This window comes from Hoplias malabaricus, chromosome 1 (assembly GCF_029633855.1).
Source record: "Hoplias malabaricus isolate fHopMal1 chromosome 1, fHopMal1.hap1, whole genome shotgun sequence".
NCBI lineage: Eukaryota > Metazoa > Chordata > Actinopteri > Characiformes > Erythrinidae > Hoplias > Hoplias malabaricus.
The window spans coordinates 63,536,281-63,551,102 of NC_089800.1; the positions used below are offsets into that span (position 1 = coordinate 63,536,281).

The 14,822-nt window shown below is 37.8% G+C and overlaps 2 protein-coding genes across 4 annotated transcripts in view; both read right to left on the minus strand.

Annotated features, from left to right (window-relative positions):
- itpk1b (inositol-tetrakisphosphate 1-kinase b) overlaps nucleotides 1-1,356 on the minus strand; it is a 38,569-nt gene extending 37,213 nt beyond the window's left edge. The window contains exons 1-2 of the mRNA XM_066670497.1: nucleotides 1,082-1,356; nucleotides 213-375 (exon numbers count right to left, since the gene is read on the minus strand). Of these exons, the coding sequence (XP_066526594.1) occupies nucleotides 213-307 (95 nt within the window). The 5' untranslated portion in view covers nucleotides 308-375; nucleotides 1,082-1,356. The remainder of the gene's footprint in view (nucleotides 1-212; nucleotides 376-1,081) is intronic.
- Nucleotides 1,357-2,390: 1,034 nt separating this feature from the next.
- Nucleotides 2,391-10,602, minus strand: plk4 (polo-like kinase 4 (Drosophila)). Of its 3 annotated transcripts, none has more exons than XM_066681322.1 (16): nucleotides 9,089-9,182; nucleotides 8,858-8,953; nucleotides 8,640-8,735; nucleotides 8,244-8,358; nucleotides 6,844-7,804; nucleotides 6,345-6,430; nucleotides 5,891-6,243; nucleotides 5,558-5,662; nucleotides 5,350-5,452; nucleotides 5,102-5,251; nucleotides 4,815-4,948; nucleotides 4,544-4,638; nucleotides 4,256-4,340; nucleotides 3,587-3,730; nucleotides 3,062-3,168; nucleotides 2,391-2,946 (listed from the first exon to the last, which is right to left on the minus strand). In XM_066681322.1, exons 1-16 carry the CDS (start codon nucleotides 9,164-9,166, stop codon nucleotides 2,847-2,849), a joined length of 2,808 nt encoding a protein of 935 aa, XP_066537419.1. In that variant the 5' UTR covers nucleotides 9,167-9,182; the 3' UTR covers nucleotides 2,391-2,846. The 3 variants fall into 3 exon arrangements, with proteins under 3 accessions (XP_066537419.1, XP_066537411.1, XP_066537427.1); XM_066681314.1 differs by having other exon boundaries at nucleotides 2,396-2,946; nucleotides 4,214-4,340; nucleotides 9,089-9,190; XM_066681330.1 differs by lacking the exon at nucleotides 9,089-9,182 and adding an exon at nucleotides 10,372-10,602 and having other exon boundaries at nucleotides 2,397-2,946; nucleotides 4,214-4,340.
- Between the last annotated feature and the right edge of the window lie 4,220 nt (nucleotides 10,603-14,822).

A 14,822-nucleotide genomic window follows, 5' to 3' on the forward strand; every position in this document is an offset into this window, starting at 1 on the left:
TGCAATGTGAAGCAATGAGAATATCATACTAGTTTCTGTATAAATATACAATCAAGAATTTATAGTTTAGCTTAGCCAAACAGTTTTCCCATGTATATTAACAACGATAAAGCTGTCAAGCAACAGGTCAACACGTTAACATTTACAACTGCAAAAACCACCCTGAGTAACAAGTGTGAGATGTGGTCGTTCTAGAAAATGGCAGTTCTTACCTGCACATGTCAGCGAAGGCCAGAAAATTTAGTTTCTTCATTTTCTTCTCGCTGAGCCAATAGCCCACGCGTCTGCCTCTCAGAAACGTCTGCATCTTCTTCAGCCCACAGCCAGAGAGACTCGACCTCAGTTTTCTACAGGAAACCGTTTAATTACCCAACCCTGAGAAACAGAGGCAAGAAACAGCACAGTATGAACTACAGTAGGCAGACAGACCGACAGACAGGCGGATTAACGGCCACTGAATTTTACATTATAAAGAAAGCCGACTCACACTGAAACTGACAGAAATCTCTGGAGCACACTCGCAGTCCCCAAGAGCTGATGCTCGTGTTAAACTGCTAACCTATCCGCACCAACCAGAAAACTAGCTTAGCCGAGAAGATGAAATATGTCTATTCGACAAGTAGATAGCCATCATAGCTATTGACGATAAGCAAGTTTAATGAATCCCTCAAACGTCAAAATTGTTAAGTATATTATATTAGCACAGGCGTTTTAGAAATAAGAAACAAACAGCTAAGTCAAGCAGCAGTCGCTGAAGTTGGTTTCCGATTGACCAGCTTTTTATTCAAAATTTCCATTCCACCTTAAATGGTGCGGCAGTTACATTCTGCTAACGGTGGTTCTGCCCGAAGTACAAGTGCGAGTAGCGCTCCGTTTAAGGTGGAACAACGAAATCGAATGAGAAACCAACTTCAGCTTCGTGTCAGTTGCGTTTCCAAGCAGTTAATGGCAGATATGACTTGCCACAAAATGCTACCACATATACAATTTGCGCGAGGTCTTTAACATAGATGTAGTTTATATTTGGATATTTCAGTGAGTAAATAATCAGAAAAACAAACTTCTTCCCTGGGCTACGTACCTAGCTGGCTAACACATCACCCATTCCGCCGACCGAGACTGGTTAGTAGCTCGTTAGCTGGAGCTGGAGTGCTCTCCGTTCTCCATGGTCTCCTTCCGAGGAGCTGGTGAACACTGACGCTCAGAGGAGAACCAGAAACGGTAAGTTAGCGATATGTACCCAATCGCGCTGAAATCGCGAACTGAACACCCACACAACGATCACACCCTCCTGACGTCACGCCGCCTTCATTCAGCCAGGTTGCCAGCAGCACCCTCTCTCCGCTGAGCACTGGATACACCACCCCAGCTCCACTGCCCACCACTGGCCATCACTGGGATTTATATTGTTGTTGTATTTTTCGAGGATACACATAGGTGGAGATCTTGTACTTTTTAACACATATATATCTCTTTTCTCAGTCTCAAACCGCTCCCTGCTCCCTACGTAGTTCACTAAATAGGTCATGAAATACAGTCTTCTACATCCAAACCACTTGAGGGTGGTAATGTAGGAATGCAGAGCCATTAGTCTAGGCCCTACTCTACAATATTATTTGTACAGCAAAATTATACCGAATAATAAAAAAAAAGGAATGGTACAAATAATTAATGCTTAATAATGAACATTTCTTAAACTCTATCACTGTGAATATTCCAAAACTTAATTTATAAAGAAATCACAAATTGCATCTAACCAGCTGTCAAGTGTTAAAATTTAATAATAACTGTTCATTTTATTATTGTAGTCACAATGAAAAAAGTTTAGTACATCAATATTCAAGTATTTAACAGTTTCTATTTACATAAATTCTTTGCAATATCATCTACATTTTTATTCTCCATATTGTCACTGTCCAATGAAAAACATAACTCCATTTTTGTTGATTATAATGTTTATTAATATTTGAACACAATAGCTGTCCTTCACCTTGAGTGAAAGTTTAATGATGAATGGGCCAGTAGAAATGCCCCAAATTACTTGAAATTAAATCTTTTACATTTACTTCCACTGAAAGTTAAGGTTTATTGCCCTTCTCCCGTAAAGTTACTATTTTGTTGATACTTTTTGTTGGAAAGTGACAATATATGAAAAATATGAACACTAGATATTATTTTTATTATAAATTAATTCTCAGAGCTTTACAGTTTTCTCTCATCTTTAGAATCTTTTCCATTTGTATTCATTATCCTGGACACCCAGCTTCCTTAAATCTGTGACTGTTCAGAAATAGCATACAATATTTTGATCAACTTACATGCAACCATATTTTCAAATCGAATTGATTTACATTTGAATGCTAGTGCACATATGTAGATGCTATGTTTTAACTGGTATTATTACAGCAGCTCTGGACACAAGCTAGTGTGGTTGATTAAGTACAGTACCTGTCAAAACATCTTGTATCAGCTGTTCATAACTCAAGTCCTCTTGGAGAGGTCAATGTGATCGGGTAAAAATCAGACACTGAGATAACCAATTGTAGGCAGTAGACAGATGTTTATTCCTTACATTTGTGCCTATGTGATATTTCACTGAAGCTCAGAGGATGCATTTTTCCCACAAGTGTAAAAAAAAAAACTTCTTACAATCCAAATGCACAAGACAACTAATTCAGGAAATTCATACTGTACAACATAAAAAATATATATTTTCATAATCTCTGTAACTATTTATACAACAGTTAAAATGTATTTACAGATATTTAATGCATTTTTAGGAGAAGTAAGTGCATGCTTTTGATTGCTTTTCACTACTTTGTAATCAATGTGGTCCTACTGTAAACTCAGTGTCGTGCTGCTGGGCTGGCCAAAAGGCTCAGGATGGATGAAAGACAATGAAGCTTTTCCTTCACAAGTTCCGGTAACTTCTCATTCTCCTTATACCTTTGAAAAAGAACAGAATGTCTGAAACTGCTTTAAAAAAAAAAAAAAAAAAAAAAAAAAAATCACAATCACAAGTTCGGCATTCATTCATACTTTTTTTGCTTAAGTGCCTTACCTAGTGATATGTCCATCAGGGGAGGTGAACGTGATGCAGGAGACCCCTGCCTGGACCACCAGCTGGGACCCATCATTAAACTGAACCCAAACTTCTCCACTTGTTAGCTAAAATATAGACACATGTTAATGAAATATAAGCATATTTTATCTTAAAATACATCAGCACAGCCTTTGAATATTGTCAAGAATGTTTTTTCATGGAAGTGTGCATTTTATTTTTGCCATGATAAAAAAAAAATCAGCCAATTAAAAAATTGTGCATGTGTGCACTCATGCTGTATTCATCCTTTTACACTAAATGCTATATTATTATTATGCATGACTCTTTGTGCTAAATGGTCAATTGTCTTTTGCGTTCAACACTATTTTATTTGATTACATTTAATACAAACCAGCTGATTTTTTACTTGCAAATTTATAATGCATGTTTAAAGAAAAAAAATGTTCTCTCAATCTAAATTTATTTTCTTCCACCAAATTGCATTCCCATAGTAATGCTACAATAACAATGTCAATATTTTACCTGAGAGGCCCAGCCAATGTTAGGCACAAAGATAGACTTAAGCACTTTTCCTGTGTTGACACAATGTCCTTCTTTGGCTGTCTGGGGTGAGCTGCCTTTAGCCAAACTGGCTGTTGTAAAATCAGATCCATTGTAGGAAATCATCTGCAGTTAAGTAAATGAACGTTAGTAATTCACTCCAACAGGCATATCGCAATAAATAAATAAATAAATAAATAAATAACCTGTTTACAGTTGAGCTTTTACAATAAAGAACTCTATATGTCAACTGTTGTGTAAAGAATTTTTAAGTTTGAAATTACCTTGTTTTTTGATTCTATTTACAATAAAATCATCACTATAAAATGTCTTCTATTCATTAAGTTATATAATTTCCTTTGAACTTATGCTCATATGGAAAAACTTACACCACTTCTAAGACTGGATAAGCAAATAGTACCACAAAAAGTGGCTGATATTTGGAAGACACAGTGGCTGACACACCGTGAAAGACCACCACACTGTCCACAGTCAACACTGTGCAGTTGTGTTACTAGTGTGAGACCACTACAGTAAAATGCTAACTTTTCAGTTTCATAATGCATATACAAGACATAATTGAAGCTCTATTAAAGGTGTGTCACATACAGAAGGGGTGATGTGAGGTGGCTGGGGTGGACTCAGGCAGACCTGAGCTACCTCTGCAGGGACAGCAGGACCGTGATCAGAGGTAGGCTGGGTCACAGGATATGGAGATGTGGGGATAGTTGGCCTCCTGAGAAATCAACATAAAGGAAGCAACAGATTAAAAAGAATGAGACTAAAAGGCCCAAAAAAAAACATCTAGTATGAAACAGCAGTCCTGCTATATCTGAAAGTAAATATCTAAAAGAGACCACAATGGATGACTTGCAAATTAACAAAATTGAGTGGTCTAAAACATGATCAACATAAAAGCAAATAGAATTTCAGTCTGACCTGCCAATAGTGACCGGGAAGAATGGTGTGGATTTAGCACTGCACTGCTCCTCAGCACTAATTGCAGCCTCCAAAGACAGACACATCCTGTGTCCCTGACAAAAGTACACAGAGACTCATAATGAATATAATGTCTAACAGAAAGTAGTAATGGACAAACCACACTTAACTGAAAAAAGTCATTAAAACCAAAACCAGCTCAGAATTAATTTTAATAACAAAAACACAGAATGATTACCAGTTAATAAAAATGTGAAAAAAAGCTCATTACTTCATCTGTAAGTTCCATGTAGACTCTGCAGTCAGGGCTCACACCACTCAGGCCTACATCTCCCTTCACTGTGTATGACTTGCCACTTTTCTCCATCACTCGCACTTGATCACTCGACTTGTGAGTTTTTGCACCTAAAAAAAGCATGATAATGGAGATTTTATTACTTGAAACAAAGTGAATAAGAACAGTATATTTTGTCCCCTTTCATGGGACATATATTTTTACTTAGTTATTGCAGGATTTCCCTTGGTTTTACTAGTGCTTTTTAAAAGTGAGGTGCCTACCATCATAAAAGCACACTTCCAAGTCTGCATTGGGCGAGTTCTCCATTAACATGCACTTGGCAAACTTTGTGTACAAGGTTACTTTTGGAGTCTTTGACTTCACCAACTGAACAAACTTTGTGGCATACTGATACTTCTTCCAGTATTTCTCTAAAATAAATAAATAAATAACAGATTATAATTAATTTTATTGTAACAATTTTTATGTAAAATGCAAATTTGAATAAATGTATATTCTTCAATTTTACCAGGCAAATCTTCGTAACCACATATAAAAATATCTTCTGGGGGAGAAGGTGGATTGTCCAAGACAGGAAAACCTTTACCCTCATTGGGCTGGTACACAGTGACCTAAAGAAAGAAAGTTATTTTGCTGTATTTAACTCCTTTCACAGAGTAAAAAATTAATAAAAAATAAAGAAGCACAATGTGTGATTCAGTGAATTACTTTCTTACCATGGAACCATCACAGGAGATCCTCAGCACTTCTTTGACCCTTTCCTGAGCTCCCTGGCCTTTTAGGAGTTCCATGCACACCTCTCCTGTGTCTAGTATGCTGACCTAAAAAGTACACATATCATCATCATCATCATCATCATCATCATCATCATCTTTTCCGCTTAATCCATTTTATGGTCGCGATAGTACAAATATCAGGATAAAATAAAATAAAAAATACTTCACAATAGCATTTTACTACAGAAGAACAAAACATCAAATATTCACAAATAAGCTTTATTAAAACATTCCTGAGTATATATTAAAAGCAAAATGAAGAAATTCACTCACCACTGCATTTTTGGTCTTCTGTCTGATAGGCTTCAGTCTAGCTGCACAGAGAGGAGGAAATGGACTCCTCTTAATCTGTTTTACCAAATTAGTTTTACTTTTGGACAGTGGAGCAGACTGCTCTTCTAAACACCCCTGAGGTGCTGGGTAGTGTCCACCTACAAGACCATCTCCCATGCAGGGCCCTGGATTGTTTTGCAAGGAGGAATTGTATAGGTGAGTGGGAAGGCCACTGATGCCTCTAACACTTGCTCTGTCACTGCAGGATGACAGGGCCCCCACTTTCTCCCTCCCAGAATGAAAACTCCTACTACTGCTATGGCTGCTGATGTCTGTTGGCCTCTTGAAAGATCCTTATGATTTAAAACAAAAATATATGTTTTAGTTTTCATATAAGATTTGTTTTAATAAAAATCAAAAATTAATGTTAATCAATTAAATAAAAGTAAAATACCATCAGTGTTGAACCAAGGCTGTGTCTCATTTTCATGTTTTTGCAGTCTGACAGGATGCACTGGAGTAGTGAAAGAGGATCCAGGGCTGACAGAAAGGGGAAAGGGCTGATTAACGAATATCAGCAACCAGACTTTTTTATTCAGTACTGTCCAAATTATTAAAAGGTACAGATTAAGTATAGCTGCATTAAACTTTCCAACGAACACATGACCAAACACATTATAGGCAGGCAAAACAATACATTTAGTTTATCATTATCACAATTTTATTTAAATGAATCTAATTGGTGGGTATTCTTTTTAACAAAAAATTACAATTGTTAACCTCTGAAAGGATTATAGAGGAAGTGTTCTTTTATTTTATAAATGTTTAGCTTCATTGGATACAAGCCAAATTCCCATATCAGTGCATCTGTAGTTTGCAGTATAACTGCTTAAAATCTCCAAATAATACAAATCATGCAAACAACATTCTTTAGTAATACTAATGCTTCTTACTTTGCAGCTTGTTTTACCGGAGGGGAGGGTAATCGCCCATGTTCAGCATAGCAATGGGAAGTGTCACGGTAACTGGAGGTTGATGGGAAAATCCGTCCAGAGCTTGTAAGCACTTCCTCTGAGTGGCATCGCTCCAGCTCCACTTCTTGTCGAGCTTGGTTGAGGCCAGCACCAGAGCGATCAGAGGAGTGAGCCCGTCTCAGGTAGCGAGAATGTGGTCTTTCACTGTCTGCATCCACAGGTAGCCTCATATTGCCTGGTGGATGCTGCTGCCAGTCTTGACGTACCTTATAGCAGGAGCTGGAGGACTGCTGTGATTGACTGGGAAGTGGCACAATACGATTGGGTAAGGCTTGTCCAACCACATGCCGAGCTTTTCTATGGAGCCGGCTGCTGCTGCCGTTTGTGGTATTAGATGCTGTAGATATTGTTGCAATGCCACTATCGATAGAGCCTCCATCACTAGCTCCAGAGTCTTTGTTTGCAGTTGGTCCACTGTGCGTCATAAAAGGATGGTCCAACACAGCTGAGAGACTGGGCCTGAGAGTTGGATCCTTTTGTAATAGTTGTTGAATCAAGTCCTGAGCCTCAGATGACACATGAGTGGGCATCTGATATTCTCCCAAAACAACTTTGTTAAGGGTTTGTTTGACAGTGTTCGTGTCAAAAGGAGGCCTACCAGTCAAGAAGGCGTAGAACATGCAGCCCAGCGACCAGACGTCAGACTCCAAGCCATGAGCGCTACGTGTGGCCACCTCTGGGGAGATGTAGTTGGGTGTGCCACACATCGTGAAGTGCTTCTCGCTGGGTAGCTTGAGCTGCGTAGCAAGACCAAAGTCTGCTATTTTAATGTTCATGTTGCTGGTGAGCAACAAGTTAGACAGGGTGAGGTCTCTGTGCATAATGCCATGAGTATGCAGGTACAGCATGCCCTTCACAATCTGGTGCATGAAATGTCTCACTGTTGAAATAGTCAAAAATTAATACACTCAAAAAATATAAGACTACATATGAGAATTTATCTAATAGCAATAAAGACAAATGCTCAAGACATTTCTTAAAACATTAAAACCATTCCAAGGAGAAGATAATTCTACATAAATTCCTATACATAAACATTTACAGTCATTTATATATTGTTTCTGTTTAGATCAGCACTACAGTGGAATATATAATTTATTTCTATAGGTTAACTTAAGCAGCAAAATAAAACAAATGCTCATATATTAGCTTATATATAGCATATATTAACTGTCCTGCTCCACTTGAGTACAGTAAATACATCATAAAATACCAGTCTGATGCTGAATTGTTTGAATAGCAACACTGATATCATTCCAATATCATTGTGCACCACTAAAGTAACAACAACATACACAAAAAACCCCAAAAAAAAACACCTTCTTCTTCTGTGAAAGGTTTCTTCCTGTCTTTCAGGTAGCGGCTCATCTCCCCATTATGGCACATTTCCAGGACCAGGTACACATAATTACTGTCCTCAAAGTAATTATACAGCTTGTACCAAGGAAAACAAAAGGGCAGGGAATCAACAGACTTTTAACATTATGCAAAAACAGGCCAGCTTCCAGTAAAACATTTAATAAATAAACATTTCCAACATGAACAGATTTTACCACTACAAATAATTTTTACTGCTTATGCAAATTTAGTTCTAACAAATAATTAACATCATTGTTATTACTCTTAATTATAAAGACAGGAAAAAGAAAAAAGATCAGTTGAGCACAGCTCACCAGCTTAATCAAAGGAAATCCCTGAGGGAAACAGTAACTCACCTCCAATATGGATGGATGCTTTAACCGACACTGGATCTCCACCTCATTAATGACACGTTGTACCATACCAGCTTTTTGCATGGCCTTCTTATCAATCTGCAGATACAGACCACATAATTACAGAGCAGATGCCCCTCACCACCACTGTACAAAGACAGAACACCCATCTGTTCCCCCTCACAAACAATAAAAAATACATATAGAGGGGACAGTCTTACCATTTTGATGGCCACCTCCAAGCCTGTATTCACAGATTTGGCTCTGTAAACGCACGCAAAAGATCCCTTACCAAGTAAGGTGAGAACTTTAAAGTCCTGGAAAAAAAGGATTACTTAGTTGGAGTAAATGAACTTGAGACCAACCCTAACATCCCAGTGCAATAATAATAAAAAAGTACTCCACCACACACACGCTCAAAACACTCGTAAATAACAGAAGATATATACTACCTCTATCTTAACATTCCCAGATGTCTTCAGGATTTTACCATCTACTGCACATATCTCAGTGTTTGTTAGGTTTTGCATTAAAGATTGAATAATGTCAAACATCTTTCCTTGCGCCGCCACCTGCTCGGGATGTGACCGCTGTTCAGCTCGATGTGCGAGTGTCTCGCGCGGACGCGTCCCTAGTTACCTGCAGCTGACACTGACATTGAGCGAAGCCTCCAGTGACGGGCATTCTGAATCTTTTCAGGGAATCACGTGAATAGACTCGGCTCATTTTAGAAGAGTCTACTATTTTAGCTCCCCAACAAATCTTCGTTTAGTACGTTTGTCTTTCAAACAGTTAATATTATGCATCATTTAAAAAATTTTGTCCATGTAAAGCTTGAATTATGGTATTGGCTCACATTACCTTTTTATCTACATGTTAATGATGTTAATTAAAATTATATAACAATTAATAAGCATTTTTATATATCCATAATATAGCCAATAACATTATAACAAACATCAATGTAATATAGTAAATGATGATTAAACTTAGAGACAAAAATATTATATTTTTATAATTATAACGATTTTTCTTTCCTGAGTGAGAATACTGTGAATAATATATTTTACATATTATTTTTTAAAATCTTCTATAACTCCATCTGTTACAATTTAAAACATCTTATTTGCAACTTATAAACATTTTTCCGAAAAACAATGTAGAATCCTAAATGTTATTTCTGCCGATTTGGAACACAGCTGAGAATAAAAATGATCTCCTTATTCTTGCGAGATCTGGTTTGGGGCTTTACTGAAGTGTGTCACCGGCTCTAGCGATCTTTAAAAATGGGTTTAACACGAGTCGACTCGTTCGCGCACGACACATCCGTAGAAGCCACAGACCCGCGATTCTTCCCGCTAATTTAACGTTACTTCAATCGGACGCTTTAGCTGTCGCCTAGCAACTACAAAATCCCAATTCTCCAAACACAAATCGCCAGGTTACGATCTCAAGAGACTGAGCATAGAGAAACCGCCCTCTTCATTATCTCCTTTCGTCTTATGAAGTACGAACAGACTCTCCAAACACCATCACCACCACCACCACCCCGCCCACAAACAAACACACACACACACTTAATCACTCGACGCATCGACGTATCAAACTGGATACAACGCACAGGTTAAACGAATGTTAAACACGGAAACCAGTGAACCGCACACCCGACAAAACCCGCTTCGAATGGATCGTGGTTAAACTACCGACTGCTTCGTCAAGAGCCCGTTGAACTCACCTCTATTTTCTCACCAATGGAGACACTCATCTTCACCTCATAGCCTCTTTAAAACGTTAGCGTCGCTTAGATCTCTCTCTCTATCTCAAGAGCCGTGGTCCTCCGCGGACTGTAACCTGAGAAAAATCATTTATCCACTGTAATTTTCTTCCCCTCCAAAATATTCCCTTTTCCTCCATTTTGAAAAATCCGCCCGTTAGTCTGATGATGACGCACACCGACGTCATCATGTTAACAACCAATTGGAAACAGCACGAATCGACTGGCAGAGCTATAATAAAAGTTCTAGAGAGTTACGTATTTAAAGTGTAATATTACTGTAAGTACCGAAATGGTTTAAACGATTTACAGTATAACATTAATATCGCATTACTGAATGATCTTAATATCGTTTTCAATAGTGTTGCTGTTTTATTTAGGTAGAAAATGATAAAATAAATAGCACAGCAGTACATTTAAATACACATGAAACAAATATTTTTGGAAAGTATAAATACATTTAATAGTTTATGAGATATTTTATTTGCTTATGCTTTTCTGCTACACATTTACTGACATTCTAAAAAAATGTTTATTTATTTATTATTCATGTATTTTATTTTATTTATTTTTTGGGGGGGGGTGGGGGGGGGCTTAGTCCTGCAGAGATGTATGTATTTTTTCTGCTTTTGTAAAAATCCCTCTCCAATGCTCCTTAATGCACTTTGCATGATTCACTTCTTTAATCTGGTTTGTCTTTGGTTTGTTTGCTTGTTTGTAGTGTTTTGTATTATAATTTTTTTTTTAAATACTGTCACAGAATTAAAAGTACCTGAATGTACTACACTGGACAAAAATTAACCATGCATCACCTTGTAAAATCTTCATCTTACAGCAGCGATCACAATAGTTTTTATTTGACTCATAAAAATAAGCTGTGGTCTTTTGAAGAGGTTCAAACGCTTCTTGGGTTGTTAATTGGTGTAAAACTACAGGGAGAGCTAGGCATGCTACAAGGAACAAAGAAAAGAAAAAAAAACTATTGTCTGAACTGAGGCAAGGAGCCCTGTTTAGTCCCAAAAAACAAAGACAACATGCAAATACATGACAAGTAAAACCTATGACTCCTATTAGAGATGGTGCTTTGCAGGCTTGGTTCTAAGCTGCTTTGGTGGCAGTGGCAGTGGTGTTGGGTGGGGCAGTAAATATAATGGGTGGGCAAATCTTTAGAAACATTTAGAAAGCTAGAGCTGTATTCTGGGTTTGATTTCAGGAGGGCTGCCAGTTCAGTTCAGGAACTGCATACTTCAAAGGAGACATTTAGAGGTTGATTAAGTCACACCAGTGCAATTATGCTGTCCCATTTCCAAGACCCCTTTATATGTGGCCGACAAATGCATCCAGAATAGGTTTCATTTTAGCAGAATACCTCAACCTTAAGATTAGGAATATTTCTTTAGGTTTGTATTGACCAGTATTAATACTTCACTATATTCAGTGAGGAGAGCTTAGACACAGCATTGGAAAGAATAATGCTGGAGAGTAATGTCGGAATAATTCAGAGATTAAAGTCTGAAAAAATCTGATTCAGAAATATGAATATTTAGAGAAATACTGCATGGATTATTATTATAATATGTAGACAGACAGAATCACAGTCTGTGCTTGAGTTGTGAAAGAAGCAGTCAATGAAGTGAACATAATTATTTATTAAACTAATCCACACAACAAATAACTCCGTTAGTTCAGCCCCTGACTGCAATGCTTACGGCTTTAGGTTATTTTACAAGTATAAGCCGTAACATGTTGGAGCCTCATGGGCACACTGGAGTTCCACTTGCGCTAATTGTATCCTGTGAAACTATTCCCCCTTCTGAATAAAGGGTTCTTGCACAACTGATTCAGCATTTAAATACTAATCACAATCTGATCCTGATGTGCCAAAGAACTAAGTATTTATTCCTGAAATCTTTAGCTACCCTAGTATGACTTCAGCAATACACTGAATTCCACTGAATTATGCTCAGAATTATTTTGATATTATTTTCAGAATTATTCCGACTTTATTCTCAGAATTCTGACTTTATTCTCTGAATCTTTATTATTAATTATTTATTTATTTATTATTATTTTAATGCTGTGGCCCTAAATCTCAGCCGTACACCCTAGAGCCAGCCCTGGTGTTTTGTGATGTTTTGCAGGGGAGCTATGCTAATGGAAAAGCAACAGGACTGAGAATCGTGTAGAGCCATGCTGAGCTGAGCCTACCATGCAATGGAAAAGCGACATAAAGTGCCAGTGGTGGACAAAGTACACAAACTATATACTTAAGTAAAAGTATGGATACTCTAGGTAAAATATTACTCCAGTAAAAGTCCTTTTAAAAAGATCTCTACTTGAGTCAAAGTATAAAAGTACTTACTTATCGAAAGTAAAAGTACTATGCTGTATTATGGCTCTAATGTCCTATTATCATTTTTGTAACAAGGTTCATGCTTAACACCTTTTAGGTGAAAAGACGTAAAGACGTGTCATTCTTGGTTCCCCAGTCTTTGTGCTGCCCCTGCAAACCGACAGAGGTCTCTCTCCTGAGTATTAAGCCCAATTAATGCTTCTGTGTTGAACCTATGCTGTAGGCAGCGTGGCCTGATGCGCACCTCTGCAGAATTTAACTCGCGTCTATGTACACCACAACCACTGTGACTGTTCAAAAGTCCACAAATATCAACTCTTAAACATTACGACTAAATATTAGCAAAGAAAATGTTTGAAATTCAGCCCTGGTGGTCTAGCAGTGTAATTGCAGAGCGTCACAGACGCCAACGCACAAGTACAATGGCATAGGACACTTGTGCATAAGTTTACCACTCATTTTCTTTCTGCTCCTGGGGCTCCCCCTAGTGCAATTCACATTTACAGCATTGTACTGAAATTGGTAGGGAAGGAGTGGTTTCGTACCCTCCTCCAAAACTTTCATAGTGCAGTTTCAGCAGTGCACCCGGAGGAAACCCACCCAGACACGGGGAGAACACACCAAACTCCTCACAGGGCCGGAGCGGAACCCACAACCTCAGGTCCCTGGAGCTGCGTTACAGAGGAACTACCGTGCCGCTCAGTTCTGAGACATGTTTCTGAAACAGGCTACGGTTTTCATTTTCGGACTTTTTACCTGATACCTACTTTTTGTCTTTTGGACATGTATTGTGCTAATTGATAGGTTTTGGAATATTTCTTCTGGTTTTGACCTCTGTTTACGTATTGTGTTTAATAAATCTGCAACTGACTCACCCTCGGTGAGTGATTTGTGACATCTACAGATCCGTAAACCGTGTATATTAGTGATGGGAATTTCGGCTCTTTTGGGGGAGTCGGCTCTTTTGGCTCGGCTCTTCATAAAGAGCCGGCTCTTTCGGCTCCTACATGGCTCTTTGTTTTACCACTTATTTCCACTGGTACAGAACAATATTACCTACATTTTACATGACTATATGGACAAAACATTATTGTTCAATATTAAAAATAATAAATAGTGTTGCAATGGCCAATTGTTTTTATGGCTGTCTTGTAATAACTCACTGATTGCATTCACACATTCAATTCTATAAGTAACTGGATTTTTGTTTAAACACCTTAATAAAAAATCACTTGTAAACTCTGAAATACAGCCAATGGAACCCAAAAGGTAGGTATTACAAAATAGCTTATTAAATTAAATAATCATCCATTTCTGGGTAATAAAATAAACAAATACTCTGCAAAGTGCAAAACCACAGCATTCAACGGTAGTGATTAAAACAACCACAACTGTCAACAAACATTTAACTGATTTAACAGCTCTTAAACTATTTTTTGGAAGGCAGATTGGCATTCAGGAAAACCAAGTGTCTCAGGTTGGAGGGTTGGAGCTTGCTTGTTGTTCTCTGATTGGTTGAATGACAAGCCTTAGAAAAAAATGGCTCGGTCTTAGACGGGAACCGGCTCTCATCGTTCACTTTCAAGAGTGACCGACACATCACTAGTGTATATGACTCACCAGTAGTTACTGAGGACATAGTAGTTACTGGTTAATTCATAACGGTTCTAAGAACTGAAAGTAATTACTTATTGTGTCAAATTCGCACAACAGTTGATAAAAACAAAGTCCGCCTTTCGTATTATTTGTATTAGGCGGAGATACATTTTCACTTCTTTTAGCGCGGAGATTGTGTTCGTTCGTTTCCTAGCAACGGTGACGTTGTGCGGAGGAGAGAGATTTGTTCAGACACACTACGGTTTGATTCACACATAAACAAAATGTAACGGTAGATTTTCATAATGTAGTGGAATAAAAAGTAAGATATTTGGCTTTGAAATGCAGTGGAGTAAAAGTAAAAAGTCGCCCAAAATGGAAATAATTCAGTAAAGTACAGATACATGAAAATGGTACTTAAGTACAGTACAAATTAAATTACATTTATTTCGTTATGGTCCAC

Coding starts and splice junctions, on each gene's coding strand:
- plk4 (XM_066681314.1), bottom strand. CDS start 9,190: ATGTTTGACATTATTCAATCTTTAATGCAAAACCTAACAAACACTGAG. Junction 8,736..8,857: donor TGGAGGTGGCCATCAAAATG/GTAAGACTGTCC, acceptor CTGTATCTGCAG/ATTGATAAGAAGGCCATGCA. Junction 5,453..5,557: donor TCTCCTGTGATGGTTCCATG/GTAAGAAAGTAA, acceptor TTCTTTCTTTAG/GTCACTGTGTACCAGCCCAA.